The 22000-nt window shown below is 43.6% G+C and overlaps 1 protein-coding gene across 2 annotated transcripts in view; it reads left to right on the top strand.

The window, feature by feature from the left end:
- The window catches only part of LOC138032537 (uncharacterized), a 42490-nt gene that overhangs the window by 12386 nt on the left and 8104 nt on the right, over positions 1 to 22000 (top strand). Inside the window, exons 5-6 of one of the 2 annotated variants that reach the window (XM_068880237.1) lie at positions 16295 to 16579; positions 21704 to 21829. In XM_068880237.1, coding sequence (XP_068736338.1) covers positions 16295 to 16579; positions 21704 to 21829 — 411 coding nt within the window. Of the gene's footprint in view, positions 1 to 15886; positions 16580 to 21703; positions 21830 to 22000 lie in introns of those variants that run through there. The other variant, XM_068880238.1, reaches the window with a different exon arrangement.

Below are 22000 nucleotides of genomic sequence, written 5' to 3' on the forward strand. Positions count from 1 at the left end.
TAACGGTATATGTGGCGTGGCGGCCGTTTGGTTTGGCATGCTGCACAAGACCGGCCAGAACGACAAGATCTTGAATGCCAATCGTAGCAAATTGAGGGCTCTGCGATTCAGAGGTACGTTAGAGAAACGCATGAAAGAAGCACACATTCAGAAACCCTGGTCCTACAACGAAAACCATCGTCTAACCCTCAATCAATTGAGGCGTTTTTGTAGTGAAATGCCGGAATTGCAGCGTTTCGGAGTCATAGTCAGAGATAGAGCTAAAGACAACGTCGTGCTGTTGGAGTGGAATTGTGACGGTAAAAAACTAGATGACATTATTAACATCGTGTTAGTACACGGACATTATGTGTTTGTGAAAAAGATGCGAACTTATCTAGGCTATACGGTGGGGTATTTTTGCAGATTTTGTTGTAAGGTGACCAAAGCCCGTAATAAGCATTTTTGTGACAACGGGGGTAGCGTCTGCGAGTGTTGCAAGAGCGACGGTTGTCAAGATCACCAGAGTGACTTGCCCGCCAATGTCCTCTGTCCAGATTGTCAACGCCTATTCAAAGGGGAGATGTGTTACGCCAATCATTTAAAGAGGGGTAAATCGCCTCTGTTTGGCAAACACAAGATTGTTTGCGAGTGCATTAGGGCTTGCGAATTTTGTCAAAAGCCTTTGCGAGCTCACGAGGGTGTCTTTGAAAGGGATAAAGAGGGTAATCGCCTTAATGCGTACGGGAACACTAGAACGGCACATGTCTGTTATCAGAGCACCTGTACTCATTGTAATAGTAAGTACGATGTGGGTCAAGAGCACGAATGTTTTGTGCAACCCATCGCCGAGGATAAACACATCAAAGACCTCGACAAGATGGGCACGTTTTGGTATTACGACTTTGAAACGTGCGTTATGCCCGACGGTAAATATACCGTGAACGCCGCCGTATTCAAATCGGAAAAGGGCGAAGTTAAGACCTTCTTTGGGCTAGATACCATCGAGAAAGTCTGCGACTGGTTGTTCTTTCGTACTGATTCGCTTTACGCCACCGGTGAAAAGTGCTACTTCTTTGCTCACAACGCGTCGCGTTTCGACGTGCAATTTTTGTTGGCCGAAATCTTGCGTCGCAACTTAAAGATGCCCGATCTCATAGTTACCGGGCAGACCATCAAAAAGATGGTGTACGGTGGTTGTTTGCATTTCTTAGATTCCTGTCTTTTCGTGCCCGGTAAATTGGCTTCTTTTGTGGACACGTTTGATCTAGACAGAGAATTGGCTAAGGGTTTCTTTCCTCACGGTTTCAACGTACCGGAAAATTTCGCTTACGAGGGGCAGGTGCCTTCGCGCCATTATTTGGAACAACGCGGTCAATCGCCCGTCACGGGAAACCCCGCCTTCGAAGCGTGGTATGACAGCTGGGCCGGTCGTCAAGACTGGTCGCTCGAGGAACAGCTGCTTTTATATTGTGAGAAAGATGTGGAATTACTCAAAGCCGGTTTTATGAAGTTCAAAAAATTCGTTTGGGATCTCACCAAACGTACCGTACGACGCGAGTGGATGAACTGCGGTGAACCTTTTGAAATAGCAGCCGTGCCCGGCATCGGTTGCTGCACCACCGCCGGTCTCAGCAATTTCATATGGCGTTTTATGTATCTGAAACCCAACGTGGTGGGCATGACACGCGAAATCGGTTTCCCCGAAAAGACCCCGTCCAACGAATCCCATCAGTTTTTGCAATTCGTAGACCAGTTTATGTACGACGGTGAATTGCAGTACGCCGGTAAGGTCAAGGACGGATTCGTGCAAAAGGAGTGGGTGGTTAAGTGCGCGCGCGAAGTTCGCTTGCCTCAAGTCGGGGGTGTGGTGGAAGATTTTGACACTCACGCCAGCACGCGTGGTCACGTGCGTCACGTCAATCGCGATTGTGATCATCGCACTTATAAATTAGACGGTTACTTTCGAGGTAAAAATCCGGGCGAAAAACCCGTAGCCGTCGAATATAACGGGTGTCTCTGGCATGGGTGTCTGCAGTGTTATTCGCCCGACGTAAAATCGCCTTTTGGCAATCGAGCTAAGACCATGCGAGAATTGAATGAACAGACCAAGCAAAGGCACCGCGATCTCGAAGAGGCCGGTTACAAGGTCTTTGCCGTCTGGGGTTGTAAATGGAAACGCATGAAAGAACGGCCCGATTCCATCATTGCTCAGAAATTGGCCGAATGGGGCCTCGACAAGATCACACAGACCGAACACATTCGTCCACGTGACGCGTTGAAAGGAGGTCGTGTCGAGAATCGAGCCCTGCGAGCTCGCGTGGAAGATTATCCTGCCGGTGCGCGCATTCGTTACGTGGACTTTACTTCTCTGTATCCGCACGGTCTGCGCGAAGCCGAGTATCCGCTAGGCAATCCCGAAATCATCACTTGCAATATAGACAAGGCAAAAGATCGCTATTTTGGTTTCATCAAGGGGGCCATGTTGGCACCCCGCGGACTCGAATGGCCCGTCTTGCCTTATTCGGTGGAAACGCAGGGCATTCGCAAACTCGTGTTTCCCCTCTGTCGAACGTGCACGGAGGAGGGGAATTATTCCGTAGATTCGTGTCGCCACACGCGACAAGAGCGACTTCTCGAAGGCACGTGGACCACCATCGAGTGGTATCGCGCTATGGAACACGGCTATCGAGTCGTGGGCGACATACAGGAAGTCTGGCATTGGCCTCATCATGCCAAGGGTTTTTTCAAAGAATTCGTCGACAAGTTCTTCAAAGTCAAAGCCGAGGCCGGCGGCTGGCCCAAAAACGTGCGCACAGAAGCCGAAAAAGACGAGTACATCGATCGGTTTTTCGAAGACAACAACATTTTGCTGGAGCGCGACAAGATAGTGGCCAACGAAGGCCTTAAAAAGACGGCCAAATTGATTTTGAATTCGCTGTGGGGTTCGTGGGCCACGCGTTACGACGGTCGCATTCATCGGGTTTACGTGCGCGACGGCAAAGAATTTCACGACATTTTGAACGACGAAACTAAACACGAAAAGGAGGTCATGTTCATTGGCGACGAAATCTGCCAAATGTCCTATAAAACCAAAGACGAATTCATGCGAGATTGCAAACGCGGTAACATTGCTCAGGCGGCATTCACTACCGCTTGGGCGCGCGATTTCCTTCTCATTCAGGGACTTTTACCCCAGGGATCGAACGTTTTGTATTGCGATACCGACAGCGTGATTTACGTGCAACAGAGAGGGGACGTCGGTTTACCTCTAGGAGAGGGTATTGGTCAATTTACCGACTAACTCGATGCTGGTCAGTACATTCGAGCCTTTTGCGCCGGTGGTCCTAAGAATTATTCGTTTCTGAAAGCGCATTTTGAAATAGTCGTGAATAGTCAGGGTCGTCGGGTGTGGCGAGTGGCTCGCGATGCTACGCAGATACGTAACGCGGGCAGCAAAGTAGTAGTCCGGGGTATGACGCTACAAAAGGACGACCAGACGCTGAGTTTTGACATTATGGATACGCTAGCTCAATTGTCGGTTACGGCGGATTCGTTCGATCAACCTGGCGAATTGAGAGAGTGGTTGTAGGAGAACGAATTGGAAATCTCTCCTTCGGGCATGGTCAATTTCAAGGGGGAGGATGGGGCTGTGCTAGTGGAAAATTTTACCATCAAAAAGGGACCCGGGGCGGGCAAACGCAAGCGAGACGAGAATGTCGAGACGGGCGAACCCACCTCGTACAAGCGGGTGGCCGTCGAAGACGAATTGGCTCAGCGACCCGATTTGTTAGTGCGTAAATACGCTCTAATCAACGACAAGGGGGCCACGGATTTTCACGGGGAGATGGGCCCTGCCTGTCGCATTTACCCGTTTGGATATCGTAGTAAATTTAGAGTAGAAAGTTAAGTTTTTTTAAAAAAAAAGGTTCTGGCACAGTGGAACCGAACAGCGTTTCCAGACAGCGATGACTCGTGGCTAACTAACATTTTTCCGTCAATTACTTATTTCTGTCAGTTTTTCTAGCCTTCCTAACTGTTCGCTGAGGTTTCTTAACTGTTGGCTGAGGCTTTTTTTTTGTTTTTGGAAACGATTGCAACAGCTAGGAAGGCGTCAATGTCTAAAGGAGAGACTAATTTGGGTCTTGTTTGTTTTTTGTTAATGGCTAGAACAAAACCAATTTAATCTCTTTTGGGCCCCGGCAAGGATTCGAACCTGCATCTACCGACGGGTGGTCGGTCGCCTTATCCATTAGGCCACGGTGCCAGAACGGAAGTGACATGACAAAATTGAGGTATTTACGTAGATGTAAACAATGATCAATAAATGAGATGACAGAAAGAATGAGTGGAGTGGGTGTTTTTGCCGTGGTCTCTTGCGGTCAGATTGTCAGAGAATGCTTTGCTTCTTGTTTTAAAAGAAGGAAAAGTAGACGAGTGCATGCTAGCGTGTATTGAGAGGCACCAAAAACTCAAACGGCTAAAGAAGAGGACGACGAAACCGACGGTCATTACATTCGCTCCAATGCTAACGTTACCATAACTTGTTGCGGTTCGGCCGGTACTAATCGTAACAAGTGCGTGGACGACTCTTCCTCTTCCAAATGAGCCAGAAAACCGCTTACGATCAAGAATATAGAGAATTAAAAGATCCAATTCAAGCTAAATTTATGTTAGGTTATAAAAAGAATCAAGTAGAGGAAGCCAAACGCAAATATAAAGAGTGGGTAGATTTGTGCGTGGCCGAGTACGGAACAGAGCGTGTCTGTGTTTGGATGAAAGAGATTGTGTGAGAAACTATAATGGCATCGCCTTCTTCCCAGCATGTGGAGTTTGTTTACAATATTTGCGACTGTAAGAGCGGACAATTGAGACAGTTGCAGGAGCATCATTTAAAATTGCAAAAAAGAGTGGAATCTCTCATGGACATTCAGACCTTTCGATTTGAAAAGTCCGAATTTGACTTGATGATGCGGAAAATGAATGCGTTGTATGATGAAATGAAAGCGCTGAAGATTTCTTTGGAAAAATGTGACGATTATTTGGAAGAATTGGAAAAGAGGTTGAAAGATGAATTTCTAAACTGCATGCATATGACAGTTACGAATCTCAGCAAGAGGGGTCTGTTGTTAACACCTAAAGAGGCCGTGCAAAAGATGTTTAATGACGGTGAATTTAATGCGGCCATGCGAGAATTTATTATGCATGCAGCTCGTTCTATCATTCGTCATCATGAAGGGGGTGACGAGAAGGACGAATGGAGTTCGGAGGAAAACGAAGAAGAAGATCCATCTTCGAGCGTGCATAAAGAAGATTCTCCGAGCGGTCATGAGAGCTGTTTGGAATATGATGATGTTACTGGCATGCCTAACGGCTCTCTATCGCTGAGTAGAAGTAATTCTAGGTTGTCTCCTACTACAGAGAGCGTCTTTGTTTGCGGAAACAAGGTCACTAAACTGATAGGTCGCTTTCAATTGCGTATTAGTCAGTCCATGACGGAGTTGCGGTTACGAGAAAGATTATCTGAAGTGGATGAACAAGTGAAGAAAGGCAATGGAGCGAGAGAGACAATCAGAGATAGAAAACCTTCTGTCTAAACTGTTTTTGAAAAACGATTCACCCTTTCAATATGCTAAAGTGCATCTATTGTATCCGCATGCAAAAAAATTGGCTCCTCATTTGAAAATTAAGAAACGTGAAGTAGAAAGATTTATAGAGACACATTCGCAAGCTCCTCAAATTGTACGAAGAGCGCCTAGAAGACGCTACGAAAGAAATCCTACCATAACTCATGGCGGTTACAATCATACGTGGCAGGGCGATTTGGTTTGGGCACATGGCATAGCCGATCTGTGGTTGTTGACTGTCATAGATTTGTTTAGCAGACGTGCGGATTCTCAATTCTTGCCCGATAAGCGGGCAACATCTGTCTTGACAGCTTTCAAAAAGATCATCGATAGAAATGGTTCGCCCGTCAAATTTCACACCGATGAAGGCGGTGAATTTTTTAATCATCGATTCAAGCAATATTGTAAACAAAACGATATATATCATTTTGCTATAAATAGTGAGACTAAAGCCGCTGTAGTGGAACGTTTTAACCAGACTTTGCAACACTTGATGGCCGTCATCAAGCGTGAAAGCCCCAATTTGCATTACACCAAGATTGTTAGGCAGGCTCTTTTTCAGTATAATCATAGGCCTCATCGTAGCTTAGACGGTAGAACTCCCATTAGTATCGGTTATCACAATAGTGGTCGTCTGTTAACAGAGAGAAACGAGCGGTTGCGATTTTTAGAATTGCACTATAAAAAGCAGATTAAACCGTTTCGTTTCAAAGAAGGCGAATTCGTTCGTTTGTTGTTGAACCCAGGCCCTTTTCATAAGTCGTACAGGGGTAATTGGAGCGAAGAAGTCTTTGAAATAACGCATCGGGGGAGAACGGCTCCCCGATTAGACATCAATAAATATCGAGTCCGAGATCTCTTGCAGGAAGATTTGAAGGGATCCTTTTACGAAAACGAGTTGCAGTTACTTAGAGAATACGATCCCAAGCGTCTTCGCATCAAAAGGATTCATTCTTCTTCGAAACAAGGCACCACCGTTTCTTTGTTTGACTATCCTAAAGCGTATCGCCGAATTTTACCCAATAATTCACCGCTACTGCGTGCTTTCAAAAGTAAAAAGTGAGGGATGAATGAAGACGAAAAATTTTTTACTTCTACCCACGATTTTACTTCTTTCGACGATGGAGATCGCGACATCAATGTCACCCTGTACTCCAACGACAAACGAAGCGTACGCGTGGACGAAGAGGTCACACAAAGAGCTTGGTGGTGTACTAGTTTGCCGGTGCCTTTAAAATTGAATCAGGGTTATAAGGTCTGTTTGAAAAGGGCTTGTTTTCACTTACTTGTACAGAACAATAAAGTGGAAACCCTCATTGAGGTTGGCCTTCAGGAAGCAGATAATTTTATTTCTTGGGGTTGTTTGATAAGAAATCCGGGCAACTTGAATGGTTTGTGTCCTCAAGAGCCCTTTTTCATGCCCGAAACGGTTTTGAGTTCATTAGCGAACGAACAGACCGTAGAGTCTTGGCAGTTGCTGGCAACGGTTTTGCAACACACAATGACAACACCTTTGAGATATCACGTTATGGAAGTCTACGCCACGCGTCTGCAAGAATGGTTATCTGCCGGTTCGATGCCTGTGTATGCTCGATATAACGATAGAGTTCAGTTGGCCAATGAATTTCCTTTGCAATTTCCTGAGCGTTATATACCCCCGTGGGATAATTCTATTTGGTTTTATCACAATTATGGTACTACCTATTTTGATTTGCAAAATGGAGGAAGAGAGTTTCGCATCAATGTCAATCCATGGAATCTTCCCTTTTTGCGATATTTTGTTTTTCATGAGAAGTGGTTAACGATTTTCAATCTACACAGTTTGGCTTCCTCTCATCCAGACATTCACATTCTCGATTGGCCCAGTAGACCCCATTGTAAATGTATTTTTCTAAATCTTAACATGGGCGAATGGGTGCCGATGCCCACTAGTTCGTTGCCACTGTTTACTAGTAACAATCGTTTGTTTTCCCGAGAGGAAGCGAGTTTAGAAAGTGACGACGATCATGCTTTCATCATTAAACCTTATAGAGCGCATCAGATCATTCGGGTCTTGGACGAAAATGACAGACAGATGTTTGGCGGTTTACAAATAGATATTGATAAGGAAGAACTCACAACAGCCCGGTGTTTGGCTTCTATTCACCACATGCGTGTAAAGGAAGTAACCATTACTATACCGGAACTGCTCATCAATGAATTTGAATGGGTTCAGGAAAAGGGGTCTCCCCAGGGATTTTGCGTGACCGGTCGACTGCAACATTTGGTTGACTTGGAAACGGACGAACCAATCACAGTCTTTGAAGGCCACAAGCGAGATTTCATTCGCATTCAAGCACTACCTGCCGGTATTTCCAAATTAACCGTCAAGATTAACGATGCTAAAAATTCTAATAAATTTCCCAGCTGGTTCACTGGTGTGTCTGAAGTGGAATTGACTTTCAAACCCGATTTCACGCCCGATTTATATGCTGACGACGAGTGATGAGTTATCATAAAGTGCGTTTCCATCCTTACCATAGAACTATCAAAACGGTTAGTGTGATGGGGAAAGAAACGGATGAAAAGGGTTCCATAAAAGTCGACTTTGGGGATTACACGGCCGTATTTCACAAGAACGACGAAGTGGCTTTGCACGCTTTGAGCATCGCTTCTCGTGAACTCAAAAATATCTCTAGTCAGTCACGCTTTGTGACTTTACGAGTACCTTCAAGTCAATCGGCCGTCGCAGCCGTTCAAGTTGACCCAGAACCGTTTGGTTGTAGCGATCAGATACAGAGTATTCTGGATATTAATCCCAATGCCAATTATGTCGTTAGAGAAGTCACTGCCCATGAAACTGTCGATGAAGTTTATTTGCCCGCTTGCAAAATAGCTACTTTGCAAGAACTTTGCATGATATTAAATATGATTTTGGAATATTCGGGCATTCGCTTTTTTGAAAGAGACAAGACTATCGAGTGGCAATTCCATCAAGATTGTAAGGTGAAGACGGTGGAACTTGATTTAAAAATGGCCAGATGTTTGGGATTAGTAAACGATCAATTGGTGCCTAATTTTTTGTGGAGTCATCTCACTAGAGACACGGCCGCCTGGTCTGTCAACAATGATAGATTGGTCTTCGAAAGAGTAGATGAAACTGTAGAATTCAAAATGTTAATTCCTCATTTGTCAGATAGGTATATTTGGGAAATGATAAGTTCCGATAGTTTTCAATTTGTTATCGTAGGTATGGATAAAATGAAATCCGAATTAACAGGAACTGAACTCAGTCAAACATTGTGTAATGTTCCTTTTAGACCGCGTCGCTCAAAGTGTTTTACGCGACCCGATATGGCTCAATGGAAACGTCTAGAAGAGGGATTTCATAGAAGTTTTCGTCTTTATTTTAGAGATACTAGAGGAAGACCTTTTGTCAAGGTGCCTGTTTATGCAGTCATTAAAATTCGCCCCGTTGTATTGGATTAATCGTAGGCTGACGATGCGATATTTTTACTATTTTGAATTCGCAGACGATCGCTATCGTAAATATATGTAAATTTAGCTGCTATGCCTCCGGTCATAATAAATTATCATTGTTCACGGGTTTGTGTCAGTATTGTATTTTCTTTTTGGCGCGTGTTGGAGCTAGCCTAAAAAACAAAAAAAAAAGAAAAGAGAATGCCTCTCATATTTAGACCTAGCGTTTTTTGCAAAAAACAATATGGGGGAGTAGGTTTTTCTGGCGGATTCGATCCCAATCAAGAAGGTGGAGTGGGTTACGACGGTGGTTTTGATCCCAATCAGGAAGGCGGTACTGGTCATACGACGCTTCGTTCTGGTCGCATTCGCGGAACGCCAAAAGTATTGAAAAAGAAAAGCAGACGTAAAAACCCCGGAGGAGAACCCAGCATGGAAGAAATGTTGCAGATGGAGTTGCCTTTGCCTTTACCGGAAGACGACGAAGCCGTCAGAGCTTCGGAGGCCATAAACAGATTACCCACACCACCACCACCACCTCTTTTTCCTAATGCTACCCCTTCTGCAAGCAGAAAAAAGAGAACTAGACGTGATCTGCCTGGTTATAAAGCGAAGGATCATCCTAGACCAGCTAGCTATCATCCTACAAAGGGTTTGAAAAAGAAAAAGAAGGCGGAAATGTCAGCATCCGAACTCAAGATCTTAGAGGGACGATTAAAGAAGGCTAAAGATGCCAAAAAAAATAAAAAAATCAATAAGAGGGGCAGAGGATTTCGTGTTAAGGGTCTAACACCAAAGGGAAGAAGAGCTGTAAACAAATTGTTTCAGACAATTACACCCAAACGTTTTAGAAGGTAAAAGATGCCTTTCATTCAGAGACACGGACGTAATTTTCAAGTAGACAATAGAGGACAACCCGTTTTACAAGTAGCACCTAGTACGAGTAACGTCAGTGCAGCCGTAAGTAAAGAAGATGTACAAAAAGCTAAAAAGAGTGTGAAAGATTCCGAACAAGCATTGCAAAAAGAATTGTCGCGTGGAGAGAGTTTCAAGCAAAAATTAAATGCCATGACGCCCGAAGAGTGGGAAGAATTTGCCAAAATGGCCCTCATTGCAGCTGCCCAAGACCAAGCGGAGGAGAATGACGAAGATAACGAAGAGGACGAAGAAGGAGAGGAAGAAGACGATCAGCAACCGCCTTCTAAAGTGGTAAAATGTATAGAGGACGTTATGCAAAAGCACGCTTCAGTTTTGGAAAAATTGACCTCTAATGTAGAGGACCAGAAAGCGCGACTCAATTTATTGGCGAGACACCAGTTGGGATACGATCCGGACAAAGTCAAAAAGAGAACCCCCAACGAGATTGCTCACGAAAAAAATAGCATTCAAAAGCGCAAAGAAGCTTGTCTTAGAATCATTAAGGAACTAGACGACCGATTGCTTACAGACGAAAACATCGAGCGCGATTTAGAACAAGAAATCAAAGAGCGCATTGCCCAGCAACCTGTTGTCATGGAAACCTCGTCCGAAAAACCACCTGTTCGCGGTAATAAGAAACGCAAAAGGCCTAAAGGAAAGAAAGCCGTCAAATTTGATCCCGAAAGCGACGACGAAGACGAAGGCGAATCTGCACAGGCTCGATATTTGGACGTTTTGGAACGCATGTTAGACGAAGAAGAGAATTGAAGGAAAGATGTCACAAATAGGGGGTTTAATTAGCGCTAATGGTAGAAACGGATTCACAGAGACCGAAGTAGGAGGTCCCACCGTAGCTTCGCACATTCAAGCGCGTATCAATCAGGATGCTACTGCTCTCAAAAGAAGTTACGATCAAGCGTTTTCTACGCCCATTCCTCTAGGCAGACAAACTACCACTACCGTAGTTCAAGAACCCATTACAGAGGGTTTGCGAAAATTCATCTTTCAAAAATACAAGCACATTCGGGAAGAATGGGTCAAGGTGGATCCTGTGCAGAGCGAAGTGCAAAATCGCAAATTGGTTTTCACACTGCCTCCCCTGGCCAACACTTGCACCAATCCTAGCGATTGGTACATTCGTCTGGCTCTGCACATTCATCGTGGTCCTGACCAGGGGGCTGGCAACGCCCCTTTAGCATTTGCCGAAGCCGATCAGGCTAATACGGGCGCAGCCAATGTTAACCAACGCACCTTTCATTTAATTCCTAAACTGAGGTGGAATCAAGCTGTTCTTTCAGACGTTCAAGTCAAGACCGAAGGAGGCATCAACATCAACTCCATGGGTGACCACAGAGCATTGCAGGAGAAATTGGAATACATGCTACTATTGTCAATGGATGAAAAAAAAAACGCAGAATTTATAGACAGACAGTTAAAAGATCCCCAAATGCTGTCTGGTAACAGGCGGACTAGTTTAGGTCGTGTGAGAAACAACGTTGCTAGAGAGCCCATTGCCGAATTGCCTTTCAATGAACACCGATTGAGAGACATTGAGGACGAATTTGGCGTGAGGTACACCAACAACCCCGTCTACATCGAAAGTTGGCCCATTCCCGGTCCTTTTTTTAAGATAAACACTTTTATGCCTTCTCTCTTCAATCCCACCATTGAGGTAAAAATTGAAGGTGACATGAAAAAGTTGTTTTACGGTCGCAGAGCTTCGATGACTGGACAAGGAGCCGGCCTCGACGCCAACACGGCCGACGAGTTACCTCGAGTGATCATTGACAGTTCTCAGACTTTCTTAATGTGCAAGCATTACGAGATTCCCGAGGCAGACTACAGAGTGTTAGAATCCCGTTTCTTCACTCAGAACGACGTGAAATATGACACAGATCCCTACATAAGAACCTACGTTAGCACTCCTTTTGCCCTAGTGGCTAATCATCCCAACGGTCTGCCCACCGAAGTGCCCGATTTACCCGAATTGCAGGGCCGCGTTCCCATGCAATTTGGACTGGGTTTCATGACGGACGATATGCTGCGGGGAGAAGACACACACACCTACATTACTGACAAACAAGAATTTGTAGATTTGGGTATTCGCAAGATTGTCATCAAAGTAGGTCAATGGAACATTTTCGAACAGACTTTCTTGCCTTTTGGCACAGATGCAAAGACGCGTGACATGAAATGGCGCATGCAAATGGATAACACGGGTAACCAGGATAATCCAGAAAGACACCATCCCACCCTTTTGCACAAACAAGATCTGCACGCCGGACAAAATTGGGTTTGGGTCTCGCTAGATCCTAATTTCAACGGAGCCAATCTCACAAAGATAATGCGCATCGACGGTTCTTTTAAAGTTCAAGTTTGGAGCGCAAATGGTGTGAACAATGTCAAATTGGTCATTTTTCTACCCGAAACCAATACCTACATCTGTCGAGATCCCTTGATAAACAAATGGGATGGACCCGAACCAGACCTCGATCCGGCCATTTTCATGACTCACGTCACCTGCTACAATGCGCGTGGTGGCAATCAGTGAAAAGAGACATGCACGACACGGATCAGTTAAGAAGAGTTTGTCAAAAAGAATCCAACATTGCTCCCATTTTCACCGGCGTTTTTGCAGCCGATCAAGTTCCTTGGCATGAACTAAAGCGTACATCCCAGTGGGCCATGATTTTGAACACGGATCCCATCAGCAAACCGGGTCAACATTGGGTGGCTGCTGTCAAACCCCTTAGCAACTCTAAAGCCTGTTATTTCTTCGATTCTTACGGTCACCGACCCAGTCGTTACCAACCGGTGCGTTGGAAAGCTTTGGAACATTGCATTCAAAATCCTAAAGACTATCAACAGACTTTTTCCACCGTATGCGGTGATTATTGCATTTATTTTCTTTCTAAATTCTGTAATCCTCGTTTTAAAAAGACTTTTGGAATTCTGGATGCCGAATTCGACGAAGATAGAGACGCAGACAACGACAGACGCGTTCACACCATCGTTCATCGTCGCTTTCCACGCATTCTGAACAAGGAAAGACACGATCAATTTGTCAGACAATCGGGTGGTCGCAAGAAACTTTTGTTAAATAAATTGGAACGTTTATCGCCACGCGCCCAGACATGTAGTAGCAGAAGCCCCTTTGTTTGATAATTGTAAAATTAATGAGCCGTGCCTCATGCGCGTACATATATGTTAATGCAGTTTCACTTTTTGAATTTATTAAACGCAACCATGGCGAAAAAGCAACAGCGTGTTAATGTTATGGGGCGTGAATTGGAGAAATTGGTGGCCGAAATGATGTTTTTAGAAAATGTAGACGAAGATGACAAAGACCAAATGTCACATTTGCTGCAGAGAGAGGGTTTTGAAAAATGTCTGCCCGTGCAATTCGTTTTACCGGGCATATACGCACTCATGGGTGCAACCATGACGGGCAAGACTTCCTTTTTGAGTAAAGTCTTGTTGAATGCCAATGAAATGATTAAGAGCCGTAAGAGAGGTAGCGATGGGCAATGGAAACCGCATTCCATTCACGAAATTTTGTATTATTACAATTCCAACTGGCAACCGGTGTTTGACGTTCTGGAAGAGAACGGAATACGTTTTGGTCGCAGCGGCGAATATCCTTTATTAGCACAGTTAGAAAAGAGATGTAAAGACAACAAACCCAGAATTATCGTCTTTGACGACTTTATGAATCATATTTATCAAGATAAAGGCATGGTGACGTTTTTAACACGCACCGTACACCACTGCAATATTCTGGTCTTTATAACTCAACAGAGTCTATTTCCACCCTCGGCTACTGCTGTTTCATTACGCGCTCAGTTTTCTGGCATGGTCATTTTCAACTTTGTCTCGGAAAAACAACAGATAAGAAATATGTTGTCCAAATTCGTCGGGGAGAGTCAGACAAAGATGACGTCAGAATTAATTGAGTACTACAAAAACAAGTCAATGGAACGAGGTGGTTATGTTTTCGTAGACTATCATGCGGAACGGAACACACCATCTCATAAATATTCCTCTTACATCTTACCGTCAGAAGGCCCCACGGAAGTGTTACTTTTAGATGGCGTTTAGGGGTCGACCTTCGCCTAAAGATTTGAAAGTGGTTTTTGAAGGATACGGCAAGGTTTTAGACGATTATAGGAAGGATAAAGTCTTTCAACAAGTTGTTTACGATACGAGAACAGGTCACGAGATTCAACGCATCGATTTCAAAAGCCGTGTCGACTTTGCCAAAGTGGTCTACAGACGTATTTTAGATAAAAAACTGTTGGCCAAGCAATAATGACATGAAATCTTCTTCTAAAAAAGATTTAGACGAAGATCCACATTATATGTTTTATCGTAATTGGAACGCAGTGAAGCATTTCGTCTATCGAAATAAACCTTTTAACAAAAACAATCGCGAAGAAGTCACTTCGTTAGCTTTATTATTTCACAATCACCGGAACGATAAGCTGGTCAGAAAGACTCGCACAAAATCCAAAACATTTGCCTCTTTTATAGATCCTAGAACCTGTTGGAGTAATCGACTGACTTTTATTCATCCACAAAGACAAAAAAGGACCTGTCTTTTGGCAAGAGCATTGGGGCGTTACTTGATAGAAAAACAGACAGAATTCATAGCGCCAGAACCTTCAAGCCGTGAAGAAGAATCGTCCGACGAAGAAGGTTACGAATCGCAAGATGACTTCTAAAATTCACTTAATAATAGGAGAAGATTCCATCGAACGAATTCGAAGAGAAGTCAAGCGACTCAAAGAACAGAAACAGAAAACGGAGGCCAAAGACACGCAAACCGGTGGAGCGAAACCTTTGGTTTCCATGACAATGCCTCCCAGTCAGATCGCGGGACCTGCGGTGGACTTGGACGACCCCACGCGGTTACGACTGATTGCTTCCGATCAGCATCGCGGCGCTTATGCCTTTGGACTTTTGAGAGCTATTTTTAAGATACTTAGAGATTTAAAAGATGGCATTCCTTTACCGCCAGGTGTTACCATTCCTTATTTGAGAAACGTCATGCGACACCTAAGGGCCAACTACAAAGACGATCTGCGAACCGTGTCCCAACCGGGTTACATTCAACCCGAAATCACGCGTGCAGCAGCTGTCCGAGAATTACAAATTCATCTCGACGCACGTCAGAGACCCGTTCGCAAGATAAAACGCGTCAACAATCGTTACAACACTTTTAATATCTTGAATCAAGGGGGCCCCGTGCAAGATTTGGCAGACTTGGAGGCGGCTTTTTCCCAACAACCCGGCACTCCTAAAGGTTATTACAAAAAACAATATCCATCCACCAGCACGCCCTCCCAGACTGACGCAGACATAGATTTTCCGCCTCACTTGGCTTCCATCCCCGAAGAAAACATCGATGATTGGATTGCCAACCTAGAAGCCTCTTATGGTGACGCTAATGACTATGGGCCAGGTGTTTCGGATTCCGGTTATGGCTCTGGAGCATCTGGTGCTGCATCATCCATGACAACACCCAAACAATACGGAAAAGGTTATTCACGTGGACGCAGAATTAAAGGGAAAAGAAGACCCGTGTTCTGTGACAGGTGGAAGAAAATTAGAATTTGAACATGTGACTTATGTAATCAGTAAGCAAGTGACGCGTATCACATCTTGCTCGAACAATGAACACTTCGTTCGCTTCAATGCGTTACGTGTCCTTAGAAGCCACGGTTTGTTGTTTGTTTCTCGAAAGTTTGAACCCGTGCTAGTAAGTTAGAACGCTGTGCTTCTTTGTATGCTTTTGAAAGTTTGCAGCTGTCTTTTTTCAATAGGTACTCATGATCGGTGAGGTATGACTTGTGAAAATTTGACATAAATAGAGGTGTTTCTCACGACAAGAGTCACTCTGATTTTTGAGTAACCAAACAAGTCTTTGACTTTATTGTGCCTTTTTGCTTTTTTCTGTACGAGTTAGCCCGACTTTTCAACTGCAAGCGTCATGTCTATGTCTAAGCAACAAGTTCCCGTCGCTTCTGCTTCGGCCCCCGATTCCTCGGCTAACGCGGCTGAATTAGCAGCCGATCGCGCTTACGATAAAATGCGTGCTAACAGCAAGAAGAAATCGGATGCAGCTTCCGTGGGTTCTACCAAGAAAAGTGCAGCCAAGAATTTGGGTAGGTGTTGTGTCGATCATCAAGACTATCGACTTAAACTCTTTATAAACACTTATGAGAACATTTGTCGACGGGCCGAGGGATGGAAACTAAAAAGGCCACCTAAACCACCCGATGCGTCTGACGCCTATTTTTGTCATTTTACAGAACCAGCGGAGGAAAGTGAAGACGGTGACAGTGAATTAGAACTGGTGCAACGACCGATGAAAATTAGAAAGCCCAATCCCTATGTGGATTCAGAGGCCGTAGAAGCTGATCCTAGCAGCGGCGGTGAGGAGAGCGGCGAACCTGAAATGGAAGAGGAAGGAGCAGAAGAAGCCTCTCACGATGAAGAGATCTTGGTGCCATCGAGCGATCTCGATGCAGAGAACGACATGGCAAATGCCTCTCAAGCTGGACCTGCTACGCCTGACAACGGAGGAGACGAACAAGGTAAAAATGCTGATGCTGTAAACTGTCCTTTGTGCGATCGCGTTTTGAGATCGTGGCTAGTTAAGAACGAACAAACTCTAGAAATGGAAGTAAGATACTTTTGCACTAATTGTAAATTGCCGTACTGTTACGATGCTAATACCCAGTTAGACATGTTCGTGGCCATGGAAGTAGATTTGTTGCCTTGCTTTAAGTATAAGTGTGTCAATGAGGAAACCGGTGAAAGGGGTGGCCCACCTAACTGTGAAAAACATAAAGTGCCAGCCATTCTTAAGTGGAATATCTATAAGAAGAATAAGGAACGTAAGAGCGAGGATCCTTTAGAACCCGAACGAAAGAAAATTCATGGGCATTTCTTTTGGACCTGTGGCATAAATAGAGACGGAGGCCAGCGTCCGTGTTGCGATTTTGTCATGTGCGGCGACCAAGAAGATCCCAAACGGGCCGCTAAACTGGAAGAGATTTACGATCGCATCATACGAGTGCGAAACATGCAAATGAAAGACGGCATGGCCGCTAATCGCTGGTCTCTCAATCAGAAATTAGCTTTCCGAAGAGCTGCCAAAGCAGAAGACGAGCGTTTGCAGAGGGAGGCCAAACAAAAAGAAATAGCTCAAAGGGCCCAAGCCACGGCCAAGGCCAAACGCATAAAACCTACTCCGATCAAGACCAGCACTCCCAAAAACCATGGCAAACGCAAAAAGTAGTTTTTTTTTTCTCATTTTTCATTTTATTCTTTTTTTTAGCACTGTCAGTTAACTTTTCACGCGTTTATCAAGAGTGGGTTGAAGCTAATCATAAATTTTTAGATGCATATGCAGATTTAAGTAAAAAGCAAGTTTGCATGACAGGCTTAATGCATAGCGTGTTGTCTTCCGTCACGGATGGAAACATTTTGAATCTGTTGTCGAATGGGGCTGAGATTAATCATATGCCAACCGTTGCCATGACAGCAAAACGGAAACGAAATTCAAAAATGAATGAGTGAATAATATTTGTTTTTTCCTGGTTCATTTATAGTTGAAGTTTTCGATAAAAAAGCCGGCGATTCTTATGACAACACGGATAATTCACTGTCTGAGAATAACACCACCTGTCCTTTTTGTTTGACACCGATTCACCCCTCCATTCTGGGCTTGTACGTAAAATCCATCACGCTTCAAGGCCAAGTGATAGGCGTAGAAACATGCATTCAATTTGCTACTTATTTGGCAAAATGTAGTCATTTTTCATTCTTTATTAGAAAACGAATGGTGCGATGGCCTTCATCTTTCCAACTTTGTATTTTGGGGTTGTTGTATGTGTCGCCGTGCTGTCGACGAATTTCGTTACCAAGGTTACGATAGTAGAGTAACGAGGCAAGGCGAATACTACCTGATATGCCATAGATGTCACGCTGAGAGTAGACAATAGAATTAAGTTAGGCTTCACCTGTTGTTGTATTGGAAATTAAGCACGCACGATCTTTTTAATAATAAAAGAGATGATGTAGTTGAATATACGCATTTCTGTTCATTCTTTTTTGACCCATGGAAAAATGCTATAACGTATGACAGCCACTTCAGAGAGTGCCGATTTTTTGGATTTTGTTTTGGGTTTAAATTCGAGTTTCTTGGGAGACCCTTTTCGCGACATGCACGAAGATGATAGTGTGCCCGACGCTTCAGCGAGTGAAGTCATTCAAGCACCTTGCATAACCGTGCTTAACGAAACAGACGTCTCTAAGCGTGGTCCTAAAGTGATTTCTAGCAGTAACGACGTGAGGCGGTCGGCTCGTTTTAAGGAAAAGGACAAAAAGGATTCTTCTTTCAATTTCATCTTTTCCAATTACGTGAAAGAAGCCAACATCTGCTTCACCACAAATTTCATGCAACCTTTTACGGACAATATTCTGAAAGGGGAAGATACAGAAAGCATATTGAATATGATGCAGACTCAATTCGCCGTTCAACAATCCTTTTTTTTACATCTTCAAAGTTGCCAAGAGACTAAGACAAACTTGCTTTCTCCCGTCAACAGATAAAAACAAAAATGCGCCTTTCAAATGTCCACAATGTCAGCGGTACGTGGCCAACACTTTAGAAACGACATGCAAACTGGAATTCCCTGTCTTCGATAGACCTTGCAGAAAATGCCGTTTAAGAGAGGAGACACAATACTGTTGCTGTCAAAATAGGATTACTGGTTACAAATTGCTGACCATCTGTCGTACGTGTCAAGGATACCTCAAACACATGCGAGTAAACAAAAGAACACTGCTGCGAAACAATTCGACGGAAAACCAGATTAAGAAGATGTTAAAATTCAATGATGTGTGAAGACCGAAATTTTTCTTTTCTCTTTTTTGTAGTTGTCATCATCGACAAGTTGCCTCCTTTACGTCGCAAAGACGGACGATACATAGCCAGATCATTTCACAGAACCTCTGCTAGCTGTCAATGTTGTCGAGATAGAATTTTCATGCACATCATAAAAAATCACGTTAAATGTACTGCTTTTTGGGACAGTAAAGCCTTAAATTTGCGAATGCAGGACTTCATTTTACGTTTGCCTGTGATGAGATCCCGAATTCCCGAATTGAATTGTAAATTGTGCCGAAGTCCGATGCTGGTGGGGGAAGGGGTTCGCTTTTTTGGTCGTCACGCTTCGCGTTACAACGTTTTCATGCGTCAGTTGGAACACGTGATCTGTAGTGACTGTCACACAAGATATCGCCTCGTGCATTGTCGTTACTTCAACTCCCACCCCTATTTCCAATTAGCTCTTCCTTGAATGAACGTTGAACTTCATTTTAGTAAAGAAAGGAAACCACTCTTGTTGCTAATAGTGATTTCTTTCTTTACCTTAATGCAGATTCACTTTGTTTTGTCTTCAACGAAAGGGCCTCTCTCTCTTTCTTAACATGAAAAGGAATGACTCATTTATCTGTTTTGACTCTGAGATCCATTTGTTTTGATTTCAGAGTCGAAACAGACAAATGGATCAATTCCAACCATGGAAAGGAACTTAAAGTGTATAAGATGCATGCAATGTATATATAAGATAAAACTATGGGATAGTAACGACCTTTACGACAAAACTTATTGTCACAATTGTAAACGCGAAAGCATTCACGTAGTCATAAGCGAAAGGTTACGCAGAGCCCATCACTTTCCAACCGACTGCCATTGACATCCAAAATTCCAGAAGCAACATGTTTTCATTTCATTTGATTCTTGGTATTTTGGCTTTTCAATCCAGTCCCTGTAGTCACTTAAGAGGCGGATGGTAGGTGTGAAGACACTTACTTGTGCTTTTCTTCGCCCGTTTCAAACTGGCAGTGAAAAGCAAAAGGAATTGTCCTCATACATTCAACATCTCACCAACACGATTGTTTTGTTTTCCACTGTTTGATTAATGTCGACTGTGGACAACAAGATGATTTTGTTTCTGCAGATTCCATGACAAGTAGGCGTTTTGCAAGAGCACCCTGGTGGAAATCCTATATAGACTTGACCTGTCACGAAAAGATCACGGATGATATTTACCTTAGCACATATACTCGTAATTATCCTAGAAAACACTGTTGGAATGCACGCTGCTGTGACTTATACGTTTATACTTCGCGTTATTGTTATTTAGAATATTGTGTTGACTGTTTGAAAGACAGGCGTCGACACCAAAACATAGAAAGAGTATGTCGCAAGCAACGTTATCTGACCTACCCTGCCAAAAGTACCCATTTGTTCGGGCTGTAAGAAGATACATGTCTTTCACGTTTTTCATTTTTCAGACTCAGAGATGTTTGCTCGTTGCAGACCAGAACGTCTAGTCAAATGCTTAAAATGTCTAGGTTATTCGCACAGATTCGATGAAAGTTGGGAAAGCATTTACGAAAAGAATCCTTATCGAGTGAATAGATGTCCTTATTGCGATACTTACGCACTGTGCGTTATCATCAGTGTAAGATTCAGCACAGAAGATGTGTGATCTGTGATTGTTTTTTGTTTTGCAGTTTGGAAAGCACTTTGTCTCAACTTTTCAGCCTTGTTTGCCAATAAAGTCACTCGAATGGATTCCTTTCTGAAGGCTTTCGTGGCAGACATCGATTATCCACATTGTTTGTGCAGTCAAACCAAACGATGGTTAGATCTTTTGACAAGCGAACTAACGTCGGCTAAAGCAGGCGTGACACTCATGCAAAACCTTGCACGTACTTTGCAACAACTCCAGAGAAAAATGAAAAATTAGTGAGAGAATTGTAACTGTATGCGATCTCTATTGAAAGTGAACGTGTATGCTTACAATTCTTTCATTCTTTTTATCTCAGCTTGTAGACTGTCTAAATACCCCAGCTTTATGATAGATGACAAAGACGACCCTTGCCTAAGTCTCAAGAGAAAATACGTAGACTACCTAAATAGATTTAAATATCTCCACGAATTAGAGGATACAACTCATTACAGTTGCACTTTCATACATGATAAATTCAAATCTCTGCATGAACACGTAAGAGAATTCTGCATTTTAAATCCGGCCTTCATGCAAGACCGTCTCGATCTGTCCCCTTTCACCACGCGTGACCAAATGGACGCTTGGATGGCCCACGAAGGGGATGGTGACAATTGGGACGGCAATTTGGCAGTACCGGGCATACACATTCACCCCTGGGAAATGGATTACCATTTAAATATCATGTTTTCCGATTATTGTGAGTGTTATAGGCAGATAGTGCGTTTGTTCGTTGAAATAGACCGAAGATTTGGCGTATTAGAAGCGTGTCACTTGAGACGGACGCTACGTAGACAACGCAAAAGGAAACAAAGCGATTAATTTCTGCATGCTTTTTTTTTAGGTAAGGCACTCATTGAGCAACACTGTCTAATTGGCGAATGGGATAACACCATGAACCTTCGCAAAGAATTCATCATGCAAAAAAGTAGTGACAGACATTTGTTGCAAATTATGACTGTCTTAACTTCCAAGTGCGAAGAATATTTCGATAACACTACGTGGAATTATTCTAGACCGGAATATAGAAAACAAATGCAAATAGTGACAACCTTAAAGCAATGAAAGAAAAACAAAATAAAACAAGTTTTGAATTGAAATGGTGTGGTCTTTACTTTTTTTAATTCCCTACAGGCAAAGAAGAACCCAACGAAATAGACGACTTTCCTCCTCAGCAAGTGCCTCCCAGTGTTGGCAATGATGCCGAAGGGGCCGCTTCTGCTGCTACTGCATCCCAGCGCAACCCAATTTCCAACCTAGGTAAGACGTCACCTTCATACGAAGAGATTTACCAAAAAGCCATCAGACAAATAGAAAGAATACTACGTAACTTGAATCGCACTAACTTTCAGAAAATCAAACAAGAATTATTTTCACTTCGAATTAAACGAATGCGTGATAAGACCTACTTAAAACACAAAATGTGACCCT

Source organism: Montipora capricornis, chromosome 14 (assembly GCF_036669925.1).
Source record: "Montipora capricornis isolate CH-2021 chromosome 14, ASM3666992v2, whole genome shotgun sequence".
Taxonomy (NCBI): Eukaryota; Metazoa; Cnidaria; class Anthozoa; order Scleractinia; family Acroporidae; genus Montipora; species Montipora capricornis.